Below are 26637 nucleotides of genomic sequence, written 5' to 3'. Positions count from 1 at the left end.
GTCGCACATGACCCGTGTGGGAGATGGGGGGGGTTAACATCCCCCCCTCCCCATTCCCGGAGCCCCCCCTCACTGCGCCACACACGGGGGTCGCCCCTCCGCGCTCGGGGTGGGGGGTGCGGGGTGGGCGGAGCCTCCCTCTCTGGCCCCGCCCCCCGGGGCTCCGCAGCCGATGGAATTTTCCACTCGCGGGCGCGGCGCGGGCTCCCGCCGGCCACGCCCCTTTCCCGCGCGCGCGCGCCCCGCGTGGCCCCGCCCACTCCACTCCCCCTCACACCCCGCGCGCGATCGCGGCCCCGCCCTCCCTTCCCGCCATTCCCCACGGCGGGGAAAAGATGGCGGCCGCCATGGCGGCGGGGCTGGGCCGCAGGGCCCCGCGGCTCTGCTGGAAGGTGGGGCCGGGAGGAGCGGGGTGAGGGAGAGCGTGAAGGGCCGTGGGGCGTGCGGGGCGTGAGGGGAAATAAATCAATGTGCTGGCGGTGCTGGGCTCACTCCGCGCTCTGCTGTTGCCTCTCCTCAGGCTGCGGAGTCGCTGCTCCGTCCCGGAGCGGCCCTGCCCGGTGTCGTTGTGCCGGTGAGGGGCAGGAGGAAGCGCCCGCCGGTGCCCGAGTGGGCTCGGGAGCTGAGCCCTGAGGAGAGGGAGAGGCGGCTCAAATCCGCGGCGCCCATCTTCCCCGACGAGCGCATAGAGCGCACCTTCTTCTTGGCTTGCACTGGTACGGGAGCCAGCCTGGGCCGGCTGATGGCCTGAGAGACTGAATCAGGCGGGATTCCTTCCCCGCTGCTCCTTCTGGCCAGCGGGAGAGGTTTCCCTGATGGCCAAAGCTTCTTAAATCCTGGAATCCCCAGAGTGGTTTGGGTTGGGGAAGCGTTTTCAGTGCCAGCCCTGCCATGGTAGGGACACCTCGCGCTGTCCCTGGGTGCTCCAGCCTGGCCTGGGACACTCCAGGGATCCAGGGGCAGCCGCACTTTCTCTGGGAATTCCACTCAAGCTTCTTCCCACTCTCTCCTTCCCAAAATCCCCTCTAAAATTGATTTTGAAGCCATTTCCCTCCTCTTCCCCGCTATGAGATGGAAGAACAGAGCTTAGGATGAGCTTAGCCCAGGAATTCTCTGCGTGCTCTGATTTCCCCTCTTCATCCCCTCGGTTCTGAGCCTCCTCCTGAGCTGCTTTTCCCCCTCCCAGCTGAAATCATCGATCCCTACGTTCCTCCCGAGGGCGATGCCCGCATGACCTCGCTGTCCAAGGACGGTGTGAAGCAGCAGGTGCAGAAGCTGAGGCAGACAGCGGCGTCCCAGCTGGCGTACGTACCCCTCAGTAGCCAATTCACTCAATTAGCCTGCTGCAGCAGCTCTGCTCGGCCAGTCCTGGGAGATATTCCTCCCCCAGTTCCACCCAGAACCCCCTAAATCTCAAAACTCCCTCAGATTCCCTCAGGACACCCCTGTGTCCCCCAAAAGTCACCTCCAGGCCACCCAAGACCCACTGGGTTTCCTCAAAACTCTCCCCAGGACCCCCTCAAATTCCCTCATTACAGCCCTGTGTACCTCCAAGTCACCTCAACACCACCCAGGACTCCTCAAAACTTCTTCAAACCCCCTCAGGACACATCTATGTCCCCCAAAAGTCACCTCCAGACTACCCAAGACCCCCTGGATTCCCTCTAAACTCTCCCCAGGACTCCCTCAAATCCCCTCACTACACCCCTGTGTCCCTCCAGGTCACTTCCAGGCCACCCAGGACCCCCAAAATTCCCTCAAAACTCCCCCAAACCTCCTCAGATCACCCCTGTGTCCCCCATAGGTCACTTCCAGACCACCCAGGACCCCTCAAAACTCCCCCAGACCTTCCCCAGGACCCCTCTGTGTCCCTTCAGGCCACTCAGAACTCCTCAAAACTCCCCCAAATTCTCCCAGGACCCTCCTGTGTCCCCCCTAGGTCACCTCCAGGCAACCCAAGACCCCCTGAATTCCCTCGAAACTCCCTGCAGGACCCCCTCAAATCCCCCCACTACACCCCTGTGTCCCTCCAGGTCACTTCCAGGCCACCCAGGATCCCTCAAAACTCCCCCAAATCCCTGCCAGGACCCCCCTGTATCCTCCCTAGGTCACCTCCAGGACCTCCCAAATCTCCTCAAAATTCCCCCAAACCCTCCCCAGGATCCCCTTTGTCCCCCCAGGTCACCTCCAGGCCACCCAGGACCCCCCAAACCCTCCCACATCCCCTCAAGCATCCCCTCAGCCCCCCCCTCTGTGAGGGATCTCTGGAAGTTTTTTAGGATTAGGATTTAGGATTTTTAGGATATTTCCTCCCTGCTTTTCCCATTGATGTTGTTCCCCTTCCCCAGGAGTTCCCACCTTTCCTGCTGGGAATGGCCACACTGTGCACTCCTAATTTTTTTTTTTAGGATTCTTTGGATTTTTATGATCATCTGAAGGTTTTGTCTTAGTGAGGGATGTCCAATTCTCAGCTGGTAAAATCTGGGATTGAGTCCTGTAGAATCCAAACATCCAGGACAGCTCTGATTTGTTCTTCCCGTGATTTTTTTTTAAATTTTTTTCCCAGCCTGCGAAAGATCAAGGATCACATCCCAGATTTCAGCACCAAAACTTTCCCTGAGAAAGCCCAGGAGATATTTATTGAGGCCCACAACTCCCTGGCAAAGTAAGGCCCTTCCCTGAGCTGTGTGAGAAAAGCGGGAATTTGTGAGGGAAAAAGTGGGAATTTGGGGGAAAGGTGGGGATTTGTGAGGGGGAAAAGCGAGAATTTGTGAGGGGGAAAAGTGGGAATTTGTGAGGGGAAAAAGCGGGAATTTGTGAGGGGGAAAAGCGGGAATTTGTGAGGGGGAAAAGTGGGAATTAGTGAGGGGGAAAAGTGGGAATTTGTGAGGGAAAAATCGGGAATTTGTGAGGGGGAAAAGCGGGAATTTGTGAGGGGGAAAAGTGGGAATTTGTGAGGGGAAAAAGTGGGAAATTCGTGAGGGGAAAAGTGGGAAATTCGTGAGGGGAAAAAGCAGGAATTAGTGAGGGGGAAAAAGCGGGAATTTGTGAGGGGGAAAAAGTGGGAATTTGTGAGGGGGAAAAAGCGGGAATTAGTGAGGGAAAAAGTGGGAATTTGGGGGAAAGGTGGGGATTTGTGAGGGGGAAAAGTGGGAATTTGTGAGGGGGAAAAGTGGGAATTTGTGAGAGGGAAAGGTGGGAATTTATGAGGGGAAAAAGCGGAAATTCATGAGGGAAAAAGCGGAAATTCGTGAGGGGAAAATGTGGGAATTCGTGAGGGGGGAAAAGCGGGAATTAGTGAGGGGGAAAAAGTGGGAATTTGTGAGGGGGAAAAGTGGGAATTTGTGAGGGGGAAAAGCGGGAATTTGTGAGGAGGAAAAGTGAGAATTTGTGAGGAGGAAAAGCGGGAATTTGTGAGCAGGAAGAGCTGGAATTTGTGGGGAAAAGCAGGAATTTGTGAGCGGGAAGAGCTGGAATTTGTGAGGAAAAGCAGGAATTTGTGAGCGGGAAGAGCTGGAATTTGTGGGGAAAAGCAGGAATTTGTGGAGAACCTCTCTTCTTTCCTTTGCAGCTTTAACAAGCAGAAGCTTCACTCCCTGGTGACCGAGCGCTGCTACCCCGTAAGTGCCTGAAATTTTGGGATTTCCTCAGCTGGAAAACTTTCATGGCTTTTAAAACTCTCTAAATTTCATCCTCTGCCTCATTTTTAATGGAACTTTTCCATATTTTTTTATGGCTTTCTAAACCCTGACAATACCTCATTTTTTTCTGCCTACAGCAAAACAAACCAACAACCAACAAAATATTTGTGTTAATTTCTGAATTCACATCCAGACCGAACCAGAGCTGATTTTTTGCTGGCAGGAACAAACAGATTGTTAATTATTTTAATGAATTCCAAGCTGATTTCTCCTGGCAGGACATGGTGCGTGGCAACAGGTACAAAACCATCCGCTGGAGGTTTGTGGAGTCCCTGGAGCCCCCCAGGGTGGTGCACGTGCGCTGTGAGAGCATCATGAACCGCGGCAACCTCTACGGGCAGGTGACAGTGAGGATGCACAGCCGCCAGGTGAGCGCCTCAAATCCCCTCACAGAGAGGAATTTCTGCCCAACATCCCATCCCAATTCCAGTTTGGAGCCATTTCTCCTTGTCCACGTTTGCTGTCAGTTCTTTCAGGTCACAGTTAGGTCACCCAGGAGCTTTCTTCAGGATGAAAAATTTAAATTTTCCCAGCCTTTCCTCCTAGAAAAATCTGTATTTCCATCTTCCCTCACCAACCCCAACCCAGGGCTGAGAATCCCAATCTTTTTTGGATTGGAAAACCCTTAAATCCCATCCCATTACACCCCTGCCATGGGCAGAGACACCTCCTGCTCTCCCAGGTTGTTCTGACCTGGCCTGGGACACTTCCAGAGATGGGGCAGCCACAGATTCCATAGGAAATCAATTCCTGCCCTCACAGGGAGGAATTTCTTCCCAACATCCCATTTAAATTTCAGTTTGGAGCCATTTCTCCTTGTCCATGTTTGCTGTCAGTTCCTTCAGGTCACAGTTAGGTCACCCAGGAGCTTTCTTCAGGATGAAAAATTTAAATTTTCCCAGTTTCCCCTTGTAGGAAAATCCACTTTTCCATCTTCCCTCACCAACCCAAACCAGGGCTGAGAATCCCAATCTTTTTTAGGTTGAAAAACCCTTAAATCCCATCTCATTCCACTCCTGCTATCCCAGGGTGTTCTGACCTGGCCTGGGACACTTCCAGGGATGGGGCAGCCACAAATTCCCTAGGAAATCATTTCCCTGGTGCCCTCACAGGGAGCAATTTCTGCCCAACATCCCATCTGAATTCCAGTTTGGAGCCATTTCTCCTTGTCCATGTTTGCTGTCAGTTCCTTCAGGTCACAGTTAGGTCACCCAGGAGCTTTCATCAGGATGAAAAATTTAAATTTTCACAGTTTTTCCTTGCAGGAAAATCCATTTTTCCATCTTCCCTCACCAACCCCAACCCAGGGCTGAGAATCCCAAACTTTTTTGGATTGGAAAACCCTGAAATCCCATCCCATTACACCCCTGCCATGGGCAGAGACACCTCCTGCTCTCCCAGGTTGTTCTGACCTGGCCTGGGACACTTCCAGGGATGGGGCAGCCACAAATTCCCTGGAAAATCCCTTCCTGCCCTCACAGGGAGGAATTTCTTCCCAACATCCCATCTGAATTCCAGTTTGGAGCCATTTCTCCTTGTCCCTGTTTGCTGTCAGTTCTTTCAGGTCACAGTTAGGTCACCCAGGAGCTTTCTTCATGATGAAAAATTAAAATTTTCACAGTTTTTCCTTGTAGAAAAATCCACTTTTCCATCTTCCCTCACCAACCCCAACCCAGGCTTAGAATCCCAATCTTTTTTGGGTTGGAAAGACCTTAAATCCCATTCCATTCCACTCCTGCTATCCCTGGGTGTTCTAACCTGGCCTGGGACACTTCCAGGAATGGGGCAGCCACAAATTCCCTAGGAAATCAATTCCTGTCCTCACAGGGAGAAATTTCTTCCCAACATCCCATCTGAATTCCAGTTTGGAACCATTTCTCCTTGTCCCTGTTTGCTGTCAGTTCCTTTAGGTCACAGTTGGGTCACCCAGGAGCTTTCTTCAGGATGAAAAATTTAAATTTTCCCAACCTTTCCTTGCAGAAAAATCTGTATTTCCACCTTCCCTCACCAACCCCAACCCAGGGCTGAGAATCCCAATCTTTTTTGGGTTGGAAAACCCTTAAATCCCATCCCAGATCACTCCTAACCCCATCCATCCTGGTTTTTTTTGAATATTTTGCAGATTTTGGCCATCTATGACCGCTTTGGGCGGCTCATGTATGGAGGGGAGGAGATTCCCAAGGATGTTCTGGAATATGTTGTGTTTGAGAGGTACCTGGTGAACCCCTATGGAACGTGGAGGATGCACGGGAAAATCGTCCCAGATTGGGCTCCACCCAAGGATCCCATCATTAAGGTGGGAAAAGGATGGAAAATGGAGATTTTTTTGGGGAAAAAATGAGATTTCTGGGGGGAAAATGGAGATTTTTTTTTGGGAAAAAAAGGGAGATTGGTGTAGGGAAAAATGGAGATCCTGGGGGAAAAATGGAGATTGGTGTGGGGGAAAAATGGAGATTGGTGAGGGAAAAATGGAGATTCCCAGGGTGAAAAAATGGAGATTCCAAGGGTGAAAAAATGGAGATTTCTGTGGGGGAAAAATGGAGATTTCTGGGGGGAAAAATGGAGATTGGTGAGGGAAAAATGGAGATTCCCAGGGTGAAAAAATGGAGATTCCAAGGGTGAAAAAATGGAGATTTCTGTGGGGAAAAAATAGGAGGTTGGTGTGGGGGAAAAATGGAGATTTTTTTTGGGGAAAAATGGGAGATTGGTGGGGGTAGAAAATGGAGATTGGTGAGGGAAAAATGGAGATTCCCAGGGTGAAAAATGGAGATTTCAAGGGTGGAAGATGGAGATTCCAAGGGGGAAAAATGGAGATCCCAGGGGGGAAAATGGAGATTCCAAGGGGAAAAAATGGGAGATTTTTTTGGGGAAAAAATGGAGATTGGTGGGGAAAAAAATGGAGATGGGTGTGGGGAAAAAATGGAGATTGGTGTGGGGAAAAATGGAAGTTTGGTGAGGGAAAAGTGGAGATTGGTGTGGGCAAAAATGTAAAAAGGAAATCTCTGTGGGGAAAAAAAATGGGGATTCCTGTGGGGAAAAATGGAGATCTCTGTGGGGAAATAATCATTCAAGAATTCCCATCCCATTCCCTTCTCCCTCTTTTTTCCCTTTCCAGAACCCTCTGCTCCCCTTTTTTCCTTTTTCCCTGCTGATTTTTGTCCTTTGCTTTTCCAGACCGTGATGATTCCCGGCCCGGCCCCGGATCCTTCGGAGCAGCGTGAAAAAGTGAAGTAGAAAGTTCTGGAACGTGGACAGGGACAGCAAACAGGCTGGGATGGAAGGACTGGCAATGTCTTGGATGTGGCTGTGCAAATTTGGGAGCAAATTTGGGGGAATGGGCTCCAGCCACTCCAAATTTCAGGGAGCTCTGGAAGAGTTTGGCTCTGTCCTGGAATTCCATGGGAGAACCTTTGGAATATTTGTCACCTCCCTGGGAGGTGGCACAGACCTGCTGGTCAGTCATTAAATCTTCACCAGTGGCTTTTAGCACAGTTGTGGTTTTTTTTTTTTCCCCAAAAAATCTCCATTTTTTCCCCAAAAAGATCTCCATTTTCCCCCCAGAAATCTCCATTTTTCCCCCCAAAAAATCTCCATTTTCCATTTTTTCCCCACCTTAATGCTGGGATCCTTGGCTGGAGGATCTGGGACAATCTTCCCATGCATCCTCCACGTTCCATAGATTCCCAAACTCACATTTTTAAACAGACACCAGGAAGAGTTTAATCTGTGCTGAGGGGAGGTGCTGCCGTTGGGTTGCCATGATAATTGGATTTAATTTCACTTTTGGTTCCTCACCGAGGGCTGGGGGTGGTGGCAGTGCTGTCACCGAGGTTGTGGCACCATCCTGTGGACACGGTGACATCTGCAGCTGCTCCAGCCTGCCTGGCTTGGGGAAAACATTTTGTTTTTCCCATGGTTGGGAATAAACCTGTGAGGCTCCTGCTCTGCTCAGCCAGTTCTCCTCACTCACAGTTTAAAATCCTCCCTGCTCACCCAAGAACAAACTTTTTTCTCCTCCTTGTCCTGCTTTTTAACTCAGCCACTCACAGGGCATGGGAGAGTTCAGGGGATTTTTGTTTCTTCCTTGAGAGGGATTTTGCAGAGCTGTAAAAAAAGAGGAGCTGTGGCTCCTTTTTGCTTCTCAGTGTTGCTTTTTTTTCTTTTTTTTGGAGGGCAGGACCTCGTGGTTGTGCTGTGCTGGGAGAGGAGCCAGCAGTGGAATCCTTGCCATGGCTTTTGGGAAGTCACAGGGGTGTCACAATCCCTCTGTTCTTGAAAAAAAATTCCTTTTCCATCCTCAGCTCAGCTCCCTCTGGTTGTGTCTGGTGGAGCTCAGGGCAGGAGGGGATAAAATTCCTGAAAACCCAGAGGGGAGGAGAGGATTGGGATTGTTCAGGCTGGAAAAGGGGATTTTTGGGGTGACCTCACTGAGGATGGAGCTGCAGGAAAGATGGAACGAGGGATGAAGGGACAGGACACAGGGAATGGGTTCCCAGTGCCAGAGAGCAGGGATGGGAATTTGGGAAGGAATTCCTGGCTGTGAGGGTGGGGAGGGGCTGGGATGGAATTCCCAGAGAAGCTGTGGCTGTCCCTGGATCCATGGAAGTGTCCCAGGCCAGGCTGGAGCACCCTGGGACATTGGGAGGTGTCCCTGGATGGGCTTTAAGGTCCTTTTTTTCCAAAGCTGGGGTTCCCCAGCCCTGGCTCTGAATGAAAAGAAGTTTTTTGGGTGGAATGTGGCTTTTTTTTTTGGGAGAATGGCTTTTCCTTTCAGTCAGTCCCTCTCCAACGTGTGCCACTCAACCCCTCCACTGCTGGATTTCCTCACACTGAGCCTCTCCAAGCACACTCCATAGATAATTCCATTTATTTCCTGTATTTACACAAAATTACACAACCAGGACATTCAGCCTCACACCCCCAGAGCCCCCAATCCAACAGCAGGGCTGGGCAGGGGGAGCAGCCTCCAGCTCCAGCCTCTCCCTCCCTGGAAGGAGGGAGGGATCCATGGATGGATGGAGAGAGAGATGGATGGATGATGGATGGATGGATGGATGATGGATGGATCCATGGATGGATGGATAAGTGGATCCATGGATGGATGGAGAGAGGGATGGATGGATGGATCCATGGATGGATGGGTAGATCCATGAGTGGAGGGACAAATGGATCCATGAAAGAATGGATGGGTAGATCCATGGATGGATGAGTGGATCCATGGGTGGATGGACAGATGGATCCATAGATAGATGGATGATGGGTAGAGGGATGGATGGATCCATGCATGGATGGATGGATGGATGGATGGATCCATGGATGGATAGTTGAATGGATAGATGGATGCATGGATGGATCCATGGATGGATGGATGGATGGATGCATGGATGGATGGATGGATGGATAAATCCATGGATGGATGGATGGTAGTTGAATGGATGGATCCATAGATGGATGGATGGATCCATGGATGGATGGATGGATGGATGGATGGATCCATGGATGGAGCTGCTGGTGCTGGGATCCCCTCACACCCCACCCCCCTCCCGGGGGCTCCCCCCAGCCCTGCCGTGCCCGGGGCCGGTCCGGGAGGGTTCCGTGCTCTCCTCCTGCCCCGGACACACCTCAGAGCTTCTCCTGCTGTCCAAGCTGGCCTTGGCAGGAGCTGATGGAGCTTCCCAAGGACAGAGCTCAGCCAGGCCAGTGCTGGGGCTGGAGCTGCTGCCCAGCCCTGGGTGCTGGATGCTGGGCTGGAGCCGGCACAGGGGCTTGTGCCCGGTTTCCCCGTGGGATCTGCCCCTGGATTTTTCCACAAATGTTGGAGACACAGCAGGGGAGGCTCTGTGGGCTCCCTGTGGCTGCACACCTGGCTGGGAGATTTCCCCCTCTGACCCAAGGGGCTCTGCTGCTTCCCAGGGGCAAATTTCAGATTTCCTGCTGTCGGTGCTGTCCGATTTCTTGGATGGCTCCTTCCCCTCCGTGGTTTTCAGGGATGGCTCCTCTGTGGCCAGGCTCTCCCAAGGATGGATGGACTCTTGGTCTCTGCTCCTTTTCTCCAGAGTTTTGGAGGCTTCTCTTGCAGGGAGTTTCTCCTTTCCTTTCACCAGCTGAGGTTCAGCCCCCTCCCAGGGACAGATCTCAGATTTATCACTGGATTCAACCTCCCAGGGACAGATCTCTGCCTTCTCTGAGCTCTGGGATTTCCCTGAAGGAGATTTGGGCAGTTCTGAGCTCCCTGTTTTGGTTTTATCCAGAGGCTGCTCCGTGTCTGGGGTCTCCCAAGGACAGATTGATTCCCTCTCTCTGCTCGTCTTCTCCAGAGCTCTGGAGGCTTCTTTTCCTGGGAGTCTCTCCTTAGGGGTGGCTGTTCCTGTCTCCATCTGAGGTGCAGCCCCTTCCCAGGGACAGATTTCAGCTCTATCAATGGATTCAAGATCCTGAGACTCCCAGGGACAGATCTCTGCCCTCAGGCTCTCCATGCTCTGGGATTTTGCTGAAGGAGATTTGGGCAGCTCTGAGCTCCCAGTGTGGGCCCTGCCCGGGCGCTTCTCTGGGTCTGGGCTGTCCCAAGGAGAGATCGATTCCCTCTCTCTGCTCCCCCTCTGCAGAGCTTTGGAGCCTTTGTGTGGGGGCCTCTTCAGATCCGGGGTTGCTGATTTTTCCAGCTGATGTGCAACCACATCCCAGATACACATTTCAGCTCTTCCACTGGAATTGGAGTCTTGGGACTCCCGGGAAACAATTTCAGCTTTATCCTTGGGTTTAAGATCCTGTGTCTCCCAGGTACCGATCTCAGCTCTGTCAATGGATTCAAGATCCTGAGACTCCCAGGGACAGATCTCTGCCCTCAGGCTCTCAGAGCTCTGGGATTTCCCTGAAGGAGATTTGGGCAGCTCTGAGCTCCCAATTTGGGATTTGCCCAGGGGCTGCTCCGTGTCTGGGCTGTCCCAAGAACAGATGGATTCCCTTTCTCTGCTTCCCTTCCCCACAGCTTTGGTCTCTTCTTTTCCTGGTTGTTTTCCCTTTCCAGCTGCTGTTCCCTTCTCCAGCTGAAGTTCAGCCACCTCCCAGGTACCGATTTCAGCTCTGTCAATGGATTCAAGATCCTGAGACTCCCAGGGACAGATTTCAGCTCTGTCAATGGATTCGAGATCCTGAGACTCCCAGGGACAGATCTCTGCCCTCAGGCTCTCTGAGCTCTGGGATTTCCCTGAAGGAGATTTGGGCAGTTCTGAGCTCCCAGTTTGGGATTTATCCAGAGGCTGCTCCATGTCCGGGCTCTCCCAAGAACAGATGGATTCCCTTTCTCTGCTTCCCTTCCCCACAGCTTTGGTCTCTTCTTTTCCTGGTTGTTTGCCATTTCCAGCTCCTGTTCCCTTGTCCATCTGAAGTTCAGCCACCTCCCAGGTACCGATCTCAGCTCTGTCAATGGATTCAAGATCCTGAGACTCCCAGGGACAGATCTCTGCCCTCAGGCTCTCAGAGCTCTGGGATTTCCCTGAAGGGGATTTGGGCAGCTCTGAGCTCCCAGTGTGGGCTCTGCCCAGAGGCTGCTCCGTGTCTGGGCTGTCCCCAGCCCCGCTGGACTCTCGGTCTCTGCTGTCCAGGGATCTGTCCGGGCTGGCCAGCGCTGCCTGGCGCGTGATGCGCTTGTCGCCCTTGGAGCCCCCAGCAGGGACCTGCTGTGCCTTTGGCTGCTGGGAGGGAGCTTCAGCCCCTTCCCAGGGACAGATCTCTGCCCTCAGGCTCTCCATGCTCTGGGATTTTGCTGAAGGAGATTTGGGCAGCTCTGAGCTCCCAGTGTGGGCCCTGCCCGGGCGCTTCTCTGGGTCTGGGCTGTCCCAAGGAGAGATCGATTCCCTCTCTCTGCTCCCCCTCTGCAGAGCTTTGGAGCCTTGTTTGTGTGGGGGCCTCTTCAGATCTGGGGTTGCTGATTTTTCCAGCTGATGTGCAACCACATCCCAGATACACATTTCAGCTCTGTCACTGGATTTGGAGTCCTGAGACTCCCAGGGAACGGTTTCAGCTTTATCCTTGGGTTTAAGATCCTGTGTCTCCCAGGTACCGATCTCAGCTCTGTCAATGGATTCAAGATCCTGAGACTCCCAGGGACAGATCTCTGCCCTCAGGCTCTCTGAACTCTGGGATTTCTCTGAAGGAGATTTGGGCAGCTCTGAGCTCCCAGTTCTGGTTTTCTCCAGAGGCTGCTCTGTGTCTGGGCTCTCCCAAGAACAGATCGATTCCCTCTCTCTGCTCCTCTTCTCCAGAGCTTTGGTCTCTTCTTTTCCTGGTTGTTTTCCCTTTCCAGCTGCTGTTCCCTTCTCCATCTGAAGTTCAGCCACCTCCCAGGTACCGATCTCAGCTCTATCAATGGATTCAATATCCTGAGACTCCCAGGGACAGATCTCTGCCCTCAGGCTCTCAGAGCTCTGGGATTTCCCTGAAGGGGATTTGGGCAGCTCTGAGCTCCCAGTGTGGGCCCTGCCCAGAGGCTGCTCCGTGTCTGGGCTGTCCCCAGCCCCGATGGACTCTCGGTCTCTGCTGTCCAGGGATCTGTCCGGGCTGGCCAGCGCTGCCTGGCGCGTGATGCGCTTGTCCCCCTTGGAGCCCCCAGCAGGGACCTGCTTTGCCTTTGGCTGCTGGGAGGGAGCTTCAGCCCCTTCCCAGGGACAGATCTCTGCCCTCAGGCTCTCAGAGCTCTGGGATTTTGCTGAAGGAGATTTGGGCAGCTCTGAGCTCCCAGTGTGGGCCCTGCCCGGGCGCTTCTCTGGGTCTGGGCTGTCCCAAGGAGAGATCGATTCCCTCTCTCTGCTCCCCCTCTGCAGAGCTTTGGAGCCCTGTTTGTGTGGGGGCCTCTTCAGATCTGGGGTTGCTGATTTTTCCAGCTGATGTGCAACCACATCCCAGAGACACATTTCAGCTCTGTCACTGGATTTGGAGTCCTGAGACTCCCAGGAAACAATTTCAGCTTTATCCTTGGGTTTAAGATCCTGTGTCTCCCAGGGACAGATTTCAGCTCTGTCAATGGATTCAAGATCCTGAGACTCCCAGGGACAGATCTCTGCTCTCAGGCTCTCTGAGCTCTGGGATTTCTCTGAAGGGGATTTGGGCAGCTCTGAGCTCCCAGTTCGGGATTGGGCCTGGGGCTGCTCTGTGTCTGGGCTCTCCCAAGAACAGATGGATTCCCTTTCTCTGCTCCTCTTCTCCAGAGCTTTGGTCTCTTCTTTTCCTGGTTGTTTTCCCTTTCCAGGTCCTGTTCCCCTCTCCATCTGAGGTTCAGCCACCTCCCAGGGACAGATTTCAGCTTTATCATTGGATTCAGCCTCCCACGGACAGATCTCTGCCTTCAGGCTCTCCATGCTCTGTGATTTCCTTGAAGATTCTTTGGGCAGCTCTGAGCTCCCAGTCTGGGCTTTAGCCAAAGGCTGCTCTGTGTCTGGGCTCTCCCAAGGACAGATGGATTCTCTCTCTCTGCTCCCCTTCTCCAGAGCTTTGGTCTCTTCTTTTCCTGGGAATTTGCCTTTTCCAGGTTCTCTTCCCTTCTCCATCTGAGGTGCAGCCACCTCCCAGGGACAGATTTCAGCTTTGTCACTGGATTTATAATCCTGAGACTCCCAAGGACAGATTTCAGCTTTATCACTGGATTTAAGATCCTGAGACTCCCAGGGACAGATCTCTGCCTTTAGGCTCTCAGAGCTCTTTGATTTCCCTGAAGGAGATTTGGGCAGCTCTGAGCTCTCAGTTTTGGGTTTATCCAGAGGCTGTTCCATGTCTGGGCTCTCCCAAGGACAGATGGATTCCCTTTCTCTGCTTCCCTTCTCCAGAGCTTTGATCTCTTCCTTTCCTGGCATTCTCTCCTTTCCTGGGGCTGTTCCTTTCTCCAGCTGAGGCTCAGCCACTTCCCAAGGACAGATCTCAGCTTTATCACTGGATTTTGATTTCTGAGCCTCCCATGGACAGATCTCAGCTTTATCACTGGATTTAGAATCCTGAGCCTCCCAAGGACAGATCTCAGCTTTATCACTGGATTTGGAATCCTGAGCCTCCCAAGGACAGATCTCAGCTTTATCACTGGGTTTAGAATCCTGAGCCTCCCAAGGACAGATCTCAGCTTTATCACTGGATTTGGAATCCTGAGCCTCCCATGGACAGATCTCTGCCCTCTCCGAGCTCTGGGCTTTCCCTGCAGGCGATTTGGGCAGGGATTTGGCTGGGGGCTCCTTTCCTTTTTCTGGTGCTCTGGATCCCACTTTTTCTTCCCCTTTGGAAGTGCCCCACGTGTCCTGCCTCACCCTCTCCTTCCCCGATGGAGCTGCAGCCCCTTCCCAGGGGCAGATCTCGATTTTCGGCTGTGGCTCCCCCTCCACCTCCCAGGGACAGATGTTCTTTCTGCTCTCCGTAGTTCCAGCCCGCTGGGATGAAGGTTTGGGCAGAGCTGGGGGTTTTCCTGCGAGCCCCATCCCAGGCTGCTCCCCACGTTCAGATTTGGGGGCTCCCTGCCCGTCCTGCTCTGTGTCCCAGGGACAGATTTCTGCTCGGACACTCCTTCCCTGTTCCCGGCTCTCCCACGGGCACACCTCAGCCCTCCTGCCCTCCGCTTGCTGCGGGGCCACTCTCGGCACCTCCGGTGGTTTTTCCATGCCCGCAGAACGCTGAGAATCCCCCTCACTACCCCCCTTCCCAGGATAAATTCCAGCTTTGGAGCTGGAATCTCCCCGCGTTCCCGCAGCACTGATCTCGCTCCCAGCTCCGCTCCAGCTCCTCCCAGGGCCCCGCTCGGGCTCGGGCTGGCTTCTCCCCTTTTCCAGCGCCTTGTCCGGGCTCTCTGGGATCCCCCCATCCTCCCGGGCAGCGATCGCCTCCTGGCGCAGCAGGGCTCCCCTTGCAGCCGCAATTCCGTGCGGACCAACCTCGCCCCGCACGCTGCTCGGGGTGGGCTTTGCAGGCGGCCTCTCCTCCTCCTGGAAGGACCTGCTGGTCCCCTCGAGCTGTTCCAGTGTCCCTTCCTCCGCTGTGACCCCAGCGACGTCCTCGTCCCCTTCCTGTGGCTCTGCCACCTCCGCGGGACCTGCAGCTCCTTGGTGGCCTTCGCTGGGTGGCTCCGGAGCCTCCGCAGCCCCCGCGTCCCCTCGGGCAGCGCTGGGCTCCTCTGTCACTTTGTCCCCAAGGGCTGTCCCCAGGGCCAGGCTGTCCCATTGTCCTCCTGCCCCGCTGTCCCCCCAGTCCGCGGCTTCCCCGGGGATGGCGGCGTTGTTGTTGTGCTGGAGGGGGAGGCTCTGCCCGCTCCTCTCGGGGCTTTTGGCAGCGGGGGCTGGGCTGAGCCCCCCGAGGGACACGGCCGAGGTCTCTGCCAGCCCGGACTTGTCCCTCCTGCTGCTCCCCCTCTTCCTGAGGCTCCCCTCGCTTTTCCCTTTCAGGATCCCCTTCCCCCTGGAGCGGTTCAGGGCTTTGATGGCGAGTCCCAGGCTCCGAAAACTCTTCTTGGGGGGCGACTTGGGGCCGGGGCTGGTGGCCGCTGTGTCACCGGCGCTCCCTCCCTCTGCTGCCTCGGCCGCTTTTTGTTTCCTGCTCAGGATCTCCTCCTGGACCAGCTCCCAGGGACAGACGTGAGCCGAGCTGGCGCTCGGGGTCACCATCCTGCCCTTCCCTGCCGGGGGGGACGCACTCTCCGCCTCGTCCCCTGCTGTCCCCTCCGCCTTGTCCCCTGCTGTCCCCTCCGCCTTGTCCCCTGCTGTCCCCTCCGCCTCTCCCATCCGTGCCGGGGTCCCCGGCGGTGGCTCCGAGCCCTCCCCGAGCGTCCCCGAGCGCTGCAGGCTCTGGTAGCGAACGGGGGGCGGAGGGGGGATTTTCTTCACGGTCACCCTCACCCTTTTGGGCGGGTGGGCGCTGTCAACGCTGACACTCTTGACGGGCCCGTAGGTGACATGTTTGTGTCCCTTGGCATCGCCCAGCGGGGCCACATCCTCCTGCGCTCCCTTGTCGCCGGGGCTCTGCGGTGTCGCCGTGTCCCTGGGGACCCTCGGGGCCGGCGCGGACAGGTGGCGGCTGCCGTGCCACTGCTCCCTTCGGGCCGCCAGCAGCGCCACTTCCCTCGCCCCGGCGACAACGCTGTGCGACTTCTGCAAGGGCGGGGCGCGGCCCGGGGCTCTCCGCCAGTGCCCCGCCAGGTTTTGAGCGCTGGCCGATTTGCACAGGAGCGGGGCAGCATCCAGCGAGTCGCTGTCGGATTGTTCCAGGTCCATCCCCGCCTGCCGAGCCCCCTCGGGCGGGCTGGGGGTGCGCTGAGCGTCCCTCGGGGGTCCCTCGGAGCTGCGGGATTTGCGCAGGGCTGAGGAGCGGCGCCGGGAGCTCCCATCCCGCATCCTCACGCTGCTCCCCGCGGTATCCACGAGGCGTTTGGCCGAGGAGCTGCGCCGGGAGCTCTCATCCCGCATCCTCACGCTGTTCCCCCCGCTATCCACGAGGCGTTTGGCCGAGGAGCTGCGGCGGGACGCGCTCTCGGCCAGCTCGGCCCCGCTGCGGCGCAGGATGGAGCGGCCGAAGCTGCGGCGGGAGCTGCGCTTCTTGCCCAGGTGCGGGTTGTTGCTCGCCATCCTCCACGTCTTGTGCACCTCCAGCTGCCGGTAAAGCTTCTTCAGCTCCTCCTGCGCCGCGGGCGGGCAGAGAAAAGGGAGAGAGGAGAGCGCCTACAGCGGGGGCTGCGGCTGCGTTGTCCCCGTGTCCCCCGAACCCTCCGCGCTGCCCAGAGGAGCCCACCCGGGTGGGGTCACCCCCTCGTCCCCTCCCTCTGCTTTGCATCAGGAAAAGATTGCGAAAGGCACCTCTTACTCTGCACAGCTAGCGTCAAAAGAAGGTCCTGAGTGTGCCACCCACCCGAATGTCATCGGGGTCGAGACTGTGCTCGCTCCAGGCGGACGCGATGCTGCTGTTCATGCAGGAGCCCGAGCGCCGCATGTCCAGCTCGTCCTCGTACACCTCGGCCGTGATCTCCTCCCGCAGCGGCGAGCCCGTGTGCAGGAACTGCGCGGGGACACGGGGCACTCACTCGGGGGCTCCTGTCCCCGCTCCCCCGCTCTCTGGGATGAGTGTCAGTGGTGGAATCGTGGAATTGGTGAGGCTGGAAAAGCGCTCCGAGGGCAGCGAGTCCAGCTGTTCCCCCAGCGGTGACAAAGCCACCGCTACCCCACGTCCCCAGTGCCACATCCAGCACTTCCAGGGATGGGGACTCCACTCGTTCCAACGCCTGATCACCTTTTCCACGAGAAATTTCCCCAATATCCAACCTAAACCTCTCCTGGCACAGCCTGAGGCCATTCCCTCTGCTCCTGAACCCATTCCCTGCGAGCAGAGCCCGACCTGGGAGCAGAGCCTGACCCAGCTTCGCTCTCCTGTCAGGGACTTGTGCAGAGCCACAAGGTTCCCCCTGAGCCTTTTTTTCCTGCAGGCTGAGCCCCTTCCCAGCTCCCTGAGCCCCTCCTGGTGCTCCATCCCCAGCTCCCTGAGCCTCTCCCGGTGCTCCAGCCCCTTCCCCGGGAATACCTTGGGGATGAAGAGCAGGGCCAGGGTCATGGTGATGGTGCCGTGGGTGTGAGCGAAGAAGAGCAGCAGTGTCCAGTCCGGATGCAGCGAGGGGACAATCAGGAACCTGGGAAGGGACAGGAGGGCAGTGCCAGGTCCTTCCCCACCTCCAGACCCCACAGCCTCCCCACTGCCTGGGCACCCCCATTGTGGGGTTCCTGAACACCCAAACCCCCTTTCCTCTGGAGATCCGAAACACCCAAACCCCCAAACCCCCTTTCCTTTGGAGATCCCAAACACCCAAACCCCCTTTCCTCTGGAGATCCCAAATCCCCTTTCCTTTGGAGATCCTGAACACCCAAACCCCCTTTTCTTTGGAGATCCCAAACCCCCTTTCCTCTGGAGATCCCAAACACTCAAACCCCCTTTCCTCTGGAGATCCCAAACCCCTTTTCCTCTGGAGATCCCAAACCCCCTTTTCTCTGGAGATCCCAAACCCCCAAACCCCCTTTCCTCTGGAGATCCCAAACACCCAAACCCCTTTTCCTCTGGAGATCCCAAACCCCCTTTTCTCTGGAGATCCCAAACCCCCAAACCCCCTTTCCTTTGAAGATCCCAAACCCCCTTTCCTCTGGAGATCCCAACTCCCAAACCTCCTTTCCTTTGGAGATCCCAAACACCCAAACCCCCTTTCCTCTGGAGATCCCAAACCCCCTTTCCTTTGGAGATCCCGAACACCCAAACCCCCTTTCCTTTGGAAATCTCAAACTTCCTCTGGAGATCCCAAACACTCCAACCCTTCCCACCTCAGGATGTCTCCTGAGCACCCCCACGGGTGGGAAAGCTTTGATTTCCAGCCCTACCTGACCACGTGGAAGGCAGCAGAGACCATGAGCTCGTTGTGGAGGGCGATGCCCATGTAGCGGGGCTCGTGGAATGCCGAGGGCACGGCGCGCGTGGCGTAGCACAGGAAGCTGCCCCACAGCAGGAACAGCATCTCGGCTGTGGGGCACAGAGGGGACACCCTGAGCAGCCACACCCAGCCCTGGCAGCTTTCTGGGGGGGCTCAGCTGCTGCCCACCACCCTCACCCCGAAGTTTGGGGCTCAACAGCTGCACCAGGGGATGCTCAGGGTGGGTGGGAGGCAGCTGGGGCACCCCAAACCTCCAGGAGGAATAAAATGATAAGGGAATGAAAACCTCACATTTACGGGATGGGGTACAGAGACTGTGGGGATCCCCAAATCCTTGCAGCTTCCAGGAGGATTAAACAAATAAAATGTCTACAGTCATGGAATGGGGTCCTGGGGCTGTGGGGATCCCCAAATCCTTGCAGCTTCCAGGAGGATTAAACAAAGAAATAAAATGTTCACAATTATGGGTTGGGATCCCAGGGCTGTGAGGATCCCCAAGTCCTTACAGCTTCCAGGAGGATTAAACAAATAAAATGTCTACAGTCATGGAATGGGGTCGTGGGGCTGTGGGGATCCCCAAATCCTTGCAACCTCCAGGAGGAATAAAATGATAAGGGAATGAAAACCTCACATTTATGGGATTGGGATCTTAGAGCTGTGGGGATCCCAAAATCCTTGCAGCTTCCAGGAGAAATAAAAGCACAAGGGAATGAAAGCCCCACATTTATGGAATGGAGTTCTGGGGCTGTGGGGATCCCCAAATCCTTGCAGCTTCCAGGAGGATTAAACAAAGAAATAAAATGTCAACAATTATGGGATGGGATCCCAGGGCTGTGGGGATCCCAAGTCCTTGCAGCCTCCAGGAGGAATAAAATGATAAGGGAATGAAAACCTCACATTTATGGGATTGGGATCCCAGGGCTGTGGAGATCCCAAATCCTTGCAGCCTCCAGGAAAAATAGAAGGATAAGGGAATGAAATCCCCAAAATTATAGGATGGGGTATGGAGACTGTGGGGATCCCCAAATCCTTGCAGCCTCCAAGTGGATTAAACAGACAAAGGAATGAAAGCCCCACATTTATGGGATGGGGTCCTGGCACCATGGAGACCCCCAGATCCTCTCAGCCTTCAGGAAGATTAAAGGATAAGGGAATGAAATCCCCACAATTATGGGATGGAGTCCCAGAGCTGTGGCACCCCCAGATCCTTGAAACTTTCAGGAAGATTAAAGGATAAGGGAATAAAAGCCCCACAATTATGGGATGGGGTCCTTACACCATGGAGACCCCCAGATCCTCACAGTTTTCAGGAAGATTAAAGGATAAGGGAATGAAAGCCCCCAAATTATGGGATGGGGTCCCAGAGCTGTGGGACCCCCAGATCCTTGAAATATTCAGGAAGATTAAAATGATAAGAGAGTGATAGTCCCACAATTACATGATGGACTCCTGGCACCATGGAGACCCCCAGATCCTTTCAGCCTTCAGGAAGATTAAAAGGATAAGAGAGTGATAGTCCCACATTTATGGGATGGGATCCTGGCACCATGGAAACCCCCAGATCCTCTCAGCTTTCAGGAAGATTGAAGGATAAGGGAATGAACCCCCCAGATTTCCAGGTGGGACCCCAGGACACGTCGGGGCCCTCTCACCGATGACCATCATGTAATCCCAGCAGTCGTGGCCGCAGATGGAGAAGTGGAGGCCGCGGTTGGTCTGGGCGCGGATGACCAGCGGGATGTTCTTGTGGGAGTTCTCCAGCATGCCGATGGTCCAGGCTGCCAGGAACCAGAGCACCAGGAGCAGGATGGGCGCCAGCATGCGCAGCACGCGCCCGCTCGACACGTAGGGAGCGCGCTGGGCCGAGCGCGACAGGAACACCTTCAGCACCCTGCGGGCATCGAGGGGTCAGAGCCAGACCAGCCCAGGGAGACACCAACCCATCCTACTGAGACTCCAGTTCATCCCAGGGGACCCCAGACTGTCCCAGTGAGATCCCTGACGGTCCCAGTGAGACCCCAGATTGTCCCAGTAGATCCCAGCAGATCCCAGTGAGATCCCAGACTGTCCCAGTGAGACACCAACCTGTCCCAGTGAGACCCCAGCCCAGAGAGATCCCATCCCAGTGAGACTCCAACCCATCCCAGGAGACCTCAACCCATCCCTAGACCCCACCCCAGTGAGACCCCATGCATCCCAGTGAGACCCCAACACATCCCAGTGAGACCCCAGCCCAGCCCAGTGAGACTTCAGCCCAGTGAGACCCCAGACTGTCCCAGTGAGATCCCATCCCAGTGAGACCCCAGCTCAGTGAGACTCCAACCCATCCCAGGAGACCTCAACCCATCCTGAGATCTCACCCCAGTGAGACCCCAGCCCAGTGAGACCCCAGACTGTCCCAGTAGATCCCAGCCCAGCCCAGTGAGATCCCATCCCAGTGAGATCCCAGCTCAGTGAGACTCCAGCCCATCCCAGGAGACCCCAACTCATCCTGACACCCCATTCCAGTGAGAGCCCAACCCAGACTGAGACCCCCATCCCACTGAGACCCCTGTCCATCCCAGTGAGACCCCAGACTGTCTCAGTGAGAACCCAGACTGTCCCAGGAGACCCCAACACATCCCAGTGAGACCCCAACACATCCCAGTGAGACCCCAACCTGTCCCAGTGAGACACCAGCCCATCCCAGGAGACCTCAACCCATCCTGAGACCCCAACACATTGCAGCGAGATCCCAGATTGTCCCAGGAGACCCCTGTCCATCCCAGTGAGATCCCAACCTGTCCCAGTGAGACCCCAGCCCAGTGAGACCCCAGCCCAGTGAGATCCCATCCCAGGAGACCCCAACACCACCCAGTGAGACCCCAGACTGTCCCGTGAGATCCCAGCCCAGCTCAGTGAGACCCCAACCCATCCCAGTGAGACCCCAGCCCTCTCCACCACAAAGGTCCCAAGCTCCCAGACCTCCCCAATCCCCCCATGGGTGTCCTCAGCACCCAAACCTTCCCCACTGTGGGGGTCCCAATCCCCCAGACCTCCCCAATCACCCCATGGATGTCCTTAGCACCCAAATCCTTCCTGCTGTGGGGGTCCTGAGCCCCAAACCCTCCCCACTGTGGGGGTCCCAATCCCCCAGACCTCCCCAGTCCCACCATGGATGTCCTCAACACCCAAACCCTCCTCACTGTGGGAATCCAAATCCCTCAAACCTCCCCAGTCCCACCATGGATATCCTCAGCACCCAAACCCTTCTCATTGTGGGGGTCCTGAGTCCCAAACCCTCCCCACTGTGGGGGTCCCAAGCCCCCAGCCCCCCACCCAGCCACCTGTAGAGCTTGAGGGTGATGGTGCCGTAGACGATGGCGAAGCCGAGCATCCTCACCCAGCGCAGCACGATGCAGCGGAAGATGCTGGGCTTGAAGTACAGGATGAACACCTGGAGCAGCAGCAGAGGGAATTGCAGCCTGGATCCCCCCCTCAACAACCACCTGCTTTCCAGGCCAGCCCCGTGCCACCCTCCCCCGTGACCCTGCAGCACCCAGCGGGAGGGGAGAGGGGATTTGGGCAGGGATTAATTCCCGCAGCCAGCGGCAGGAAAAGGGATTTGGTTTTCTGAGAAGGTTTATACGGCAGCCCCCAGGGAGAGTGCCAACAAAATTAACAATTAGATGGAGCCGTGCCCTGCTTGGGGCAGCTCCACCCTGGAAACCCCACCCTGGAGCTTTCCAGCCCTGCGAACAGCCGGGTACTCACGGGGAAGTAGAGGAGGAGGGAGCCGAAGAGGATGGTCTCCAGCAGGATAATTCCTGATGTCCGGATCCTCTGCAGGGAGGGAAATGTGAGGCTGCAGCCTCGGAGGGGAGGGGAACCCCTGAGCCTGCAGTGTCGGGGTGCCAGCGGAGCAGGGGGACACGGGGACAGCTTGCCTTGCTCCGTCGGAAGTGGTAGGACACGAGCATGCTGAGGAAGATGGCCAGCATGCAGCACGCCTGGCACGCCAGCACCGCCGCCCGCAGCGCCTGGTCCTCCTGGATCAGGCACGGAGTGTCATCCTCACACGTGGCACAGCCCGGGCGGCACGGGCGGCACCGCAGCCGGGACCCCCCGTCCGTGCCCGCCGCACCTGGGGACAGAGCGATGGCCGGGTGGGGTGGTGGCATTGGGATGGTGGCATTGGGTGGGAGGGTGGCATTGGGGTGGGATCAGAGCACTCAGGTGAGATCAGCACATCCCAAAAGGGATCAGCACATCTCAGGTGAGATCAGAACATCCCAGGAGGGACTAGAGCATCCCAAAAGGGATCAGAACATCCCAGGTGGGATCAGAACATCAGAGTGGGATCAGAACATCCCAGGAGGTATTACAGTATCCCAGGAGGGATCAGAACATCCCAAAAGGGATCAGAACATCCCAGGTGGCATCAGAAATCAAAGTGGGATCAGCACATCCCAAAAGGGATCAGAACATCCCAGGTGGGATCAGAACATCAGAGTGGGATCAGAACATCCCAGGAGGTATTACAGTATCCCAGGAGGGATCAGAGCATCCCAGGAAGGATTAGTGCATCCCAGTGGGATCAGAATATCCCAAAAGGGATCAGAACATCCCAGGTGGGATCAGCACATCTCAAAGGAGATCCCCAGGAGGGATCAGAACATCCCAAAAGGGATCAGAACATTCAGGTGTGATCAGAACATCTCAAAAACCATCAGAATATCCCAAAAGGGATCAGAACATCCAGGTGGGATCAGCACATCTCAAAGGAGATCCCCAGGAGGGATCAGAACGTCTCAAAAGGGATCAGCACATCCCAGGAGGGATCACAGCATTGGGGTGGGATCAGAACATCCCGGGTGGGATCAGCACCTCCCAGGGCCTGGCAGTGCCCCCCACACGTGTTGTGTGTCCCCAAAGCCCCCAGCCCTGTCCGTGTGCCTCTGGGGACAACAGGGACCCACCTGCCCAGGCACTGCTGGCCGCTCCGCCGGCCCCATAGAAGCCCGGCTTGCACCTGCACAGGTACCTCCCGAGCACGAAGCCGCGGCTCTCCTGGGGGACACACTGAAGGAAACACCCTGAGACACATCCCCCACCCCCTGTGTCCCCCCCATCCCCAAATCCCCCCTCCCCAGAGGCTCCAGCACCCCCCAGCTCACGGCTACCTGACCCCACACCAGCACAGCCGCGAGGAATCAGTGGTTAAACATTTCAGAATTAAATCCCAAAGCTTGGCCCCAAATCCCTCCCTAAAACCTAAATGGACACCTAATGCAGCCGAGCGCCCTAATCCTGCCCAGCCGTGACGGCAGCCTCGGGCCGGGCCCCGCTCCCTAATCCCCCCCGGCCGCCTCCTGCCCGAACCCAGCGCTGCCGGCTCCGCTGCCCATTGTTGTTTTCTGGAGGGATGCCCGCAGCACAGCCCGGCCCTCTGGATGCCACCAGGAGCTGGCACCGCATTCCTTCCCCGCTTGGATGGGACCCCCCAAAAGCTGGGGGGTGCTGGTTGTGCCAAGCCCTGAGAATGCTCAGGCAGCGAGCCGGGGTGGGCACTGCTGGAAGGGCCGGGGCGATGCTGCCAAACCCCCGTGCCCGGGCAGCGAGCAGCCAGCCGGGTCACACGGCGGTGGCCAGGGAAGATTTGCACAATAAACCGCTCGGAGCGGTGCGAGAGCAGCTGAGCGAAGCAGATGGATCGCCCGGGAAGAGAGGATAAAGCTGGGGCCGGAGGGAGGGATGCGGGGCCCGGGGTACGGGGGTGGCTGAGTGCGGGGTGCCCCGCTCCCGGTGCCGGTACCTGGGTGCTGTTGAGGTCACAGCGATGCGTGTCCGAGAACCAGCCCGGCCCGCTGGAGCATTGGTCGATGGCCACATCCCGCAGCTCCACGTCCACCCGCACGACCCCCCTGTGACCAGGGACAAGGGGGTGGCGTGGGGCATCCCTGTGCTCACCCCGTGCCCCCCACCCAGCGCTGCCTCTGGGCCAGGGGGGCAATGACAGCGGCCAGCGATGTCCCCCAGACCCTCGGAGCCGTGTGTGGGGAGGCTGGAGCTGGGGCAGCAGCTCCTGAGTGTGAATTCTGCTCCTCGAGAGGGATTTTGGTGGAAGCAATCGGGAAATGGGGGCCGCTGGGGTGACCTCCGCGTGCCCTGCGGGACCAGCGCTGTCCCCTGGGCTCTCCGAAGGGGACACGGATGTCCCCTTGGAAATGGGGCCGTGTCCCCGCTCTGGGGCTGATCCCAGCTGACCCCTTCCCTCCCCACCGCCTCCCTCTGTGGGGTGCAGGAGAGACCCCCCCCCCCAATCCCGGGGACACCCCCAGCTCCCAGGAGGGGGTCCCAGCGCGGCTCCCACCCCCAAGGCAGCAGTGACAGGAGGGTGGCAGCATAGGGGACACCGAGGGGACACTGTATAAAAACACCTGCAGGTGCAGCCACGGGCGGGGCGCTGGGGACACCCCGGGGTGGGTGACACCCCCCAGCACACACACGGGGCACCCCCCAAACCCCTCCTGCCTCCACTTACTTGAACTCGGGGCTGAGATCCGGCTTGAGCCCGTAGAAGGCGGAGGAGAGCGTGACCACCCAGGTGGGCAAGAACTGACCCTCGCGGCACTCCAGGAACGGCGGGGACCAGCGCACGTGGCCCGGGTCGCCCACGTAGCTGTCCCCTCGCTGCCACTTGGGGGTCTCCAGGCTGCGCAGGTCATTGCTGAGCACCCGCTTGCGGAGCGCCGGCACCCGCTGCGCCTTCAGCGCGTTGAACCACTCGTTGTCCCAGCTGAGGTTGCCCAGGCTGGGAGCGGCGTTGGAAACGTCCTGCAGCAAGATCTGGCCGTCCCCTTTGGTGGCCTGCAGCATCAGCCGTGGCTTGGGGGCCAGCGGGTGGGCGTCGAGGGCCAGCACCGCCCTGCGCACCCACGGGTGCCCCTCGGCCAGGCTGCGCACCAGCGCCTGGTACCACTCCACGTCCTCGGCCACGCTGGCCTCGCGGATGTCGTTGGTCTGGAAGAGCATGTTGAGGAAATTGGCGGCGTGGGCCAGAGCTTCGGGAGCGGCTCGCAGGGCTGCCCGCAGAGCCGGGGGCGGCCCGGGCCCGGGGGCTCCCGCAGACACAGCCCCGCTGCAGTTGGCCCGGGCCAGGCGCTCGGCATCGCCCGTGCGCAGGAACGCCAGAGCCGCCGCCGAGCCCTCGCTGTCCCCCGGCGCTCCCGGCTCCAGGGTGGGCGCCCACGAGGAGGAAGGGGCCGGTGACCATCCCGCCGGCCGCGGGGGTCCCTCCTGCGGCCGCTGCCCCGCCGTGAGCACGGCGACCTGCACCCAGAGCAGCGGCCACCGGCACGGCCCCATGGCTGGGGCTCAGCGGAGCCCCCCGGCCCCCGGCGGCCCCTCCGGCCGGCGCGGGGGGCTCATGGTGGGCAGGGACCCCCGAGCTGCCCGGAGCCGGCCCCGCGCTCTGCCGCCCGTTCTTCTCCCTCGGCGATGCCGGAGCAGACGTCACCGGCTCCGAACCGTGTTCAGCGGCTGGCGCTGCCCGGAGCCCCCCCCGCTCGCCCCCGCGCTCCCGCTCGGGCGGCAGCGCTGCCCGGAGCCCCCCGGGCTGAGCCCCGCGGGGATCCCGCTCCGAGCCCCGAGGGGACCCCGCGCTCCGGCCCCTCGGGCTGCCCGTGATGCAAGCGCATCCTGATGGGAAGCCATGGCAACGGGGACGGGAATTTTCCTTGCCCGTATCCCCCTCCCCTCGGCTCCTCGGCGGCCGGGGGGGGACGGGGCGCCCGTGGGGTCCCCGCACGGTGGCGGGGGTGGCGGGATCCAATCCCGCAGTGCCCGACTCCTCCATCGGGTTTGGGGTGGGAATGGGGGGTGGCATCTTCACGGGGTGTCCCTGTGGGGCTGGGGGTGGTGGGTGCGGCAGGGGCAGCTTGTGAAGCCCCCAACCCTAACCCCAGCCCACCCCCCAAGTGTGATGTCCCGCGCAGCAGAGCCGGGGTGCAGAGGGGAAACTGAGGCACGGGAGGACGCTCCTTTTCCTTGCTGCAGCCTCAAACAACACCGACTTTCCCCAGCCCCAGCCCGCGGGGAGGTGCGGGGAGAGCCGATCCCCGTCCCCTCGGCTCCGCTTGGGACGCGCTGCCCGCCAGAACCGGGCAGGAGCCGCGCAGGGCTCGAGCAGCGGAACGCCGCCTGCCCGTGCCTCAGTTTCCCCCAGCGGATCCCCCGGTCCCGGCGGGAGGGACGAGTCCGATGGGTCACGGCTGGAGCTGCGTGTCCGGGAGCGCTCGGTGTCCCCGGTCCCACCATCCGTGACCCCCGGCCCCACCATCCGTGACACCCCCGGTCCCACCATCCGTGACCCCCGGCCCCACCATCCGTAACCCCCGGCCCCGTGGGTGCCGGAACCGCCGGTGGGTGCCGGGGTTCGGAACCGGTCCCGCCCCTGGGTGAAGGAGCTCGGAGCGGCTCCCGGTGCTCGGAGCGGCTCCCGGTGCTCGGAGCGTGTCCCGCCCGAGG

General features: G+C 58.0%; 2 protein-coding genes across 7 annotated transcripts; one reads left to right on the top strand and one right to left on the bottom strand.

The window, feature by feature from the left end:
- The first annotated feature begins 300 nt into the window (after positions 1-300).
- Positions 301-7187, top strand: MRPL45 (mitochondrial ribosomal protein L45). Its single transcript, XM_033079129.1, has 8 exons — positions 301-392; positions 521-716; positions 1187-1304; positions 2567-2665; positions 3572-3620; positions 3920-4069; positions 5824-5997; positions 6876-7187. The coding sequence occupies exons 1-8, from the start codon at positions 336-338 to the stop codon at positions 6933-6935; spliced, it is 903 nt and encodes a 300-aa protein (XP_032935020.1). The 5' UTR covers positions 301-335; the 3' UTR covers positions 6936-7187.
- Positions 7188-9153: 1966 nt separating this feature from the next.
- On the bottom strand, positions 9154-25261 carry GPR179 (G protein-coupled receptor 179). 6 transcript variants are annotated; one of them, XM_042779932.1, is made up of 12 exons: positions 24653-25221; positions 23924-24032; positions 23088-23190; positions 22056-22252; positions 21883-21951; positions 21456-21565; positions 19782-20020; positions 18080-18218; positions 17238-17343; positions 16572-16718; positions 12374-16342; positions 9154-10825 (listed from the first exon to the last, which is right to left on the bottom strand). In XM_042779932.1, the coding sequence occupies exons 1-12, from the start codon at positions 25141-25143 to the stop codon at positions 9227-9229; spliced, it is 7278 nt and encodes a 2425-aa protein (XP_042635866.1). In that variant the 5' UTR covers positions 25144-25221; the 3' UTR covers positions 9154-9226. The 6 variants fall into 6 exon arrangements, with proteins under 6 accessions (XP_042635866.1, XP_042635869.1, XP_032934521.2 ...); XM_042779935.1 differs by having other exon boundaries at positions 9154-10156; XM_033078630.2 differs by having other exon boundaries at positions 9157-12404; positions 13404-16342.
- Between the last annotated feature and the right edge of the window lie 1376 nt (positions 25262-26637).

Source organism: Catharus ustulatus, chromosome 23 (genome assembly GCF_009819885.2).
Source record: "Catharus ustulatus isolate bCatUst1 chromosome 23, bCatUst1.pri.v2, whole genome shotgun sequence".
Classification (NCBI taxonomy): domain Eukaryota; kingdom Metazoa; phylum Chordata; class Aves; order Passeriformes; family Turdidae; genus Catharus; species Catharus ustulatus.
The sequence above is the reverse complement of the archived record's forward strand: the minus strand, read 5'-3'. Positions and strand labels throughout refer to the sequence as shown.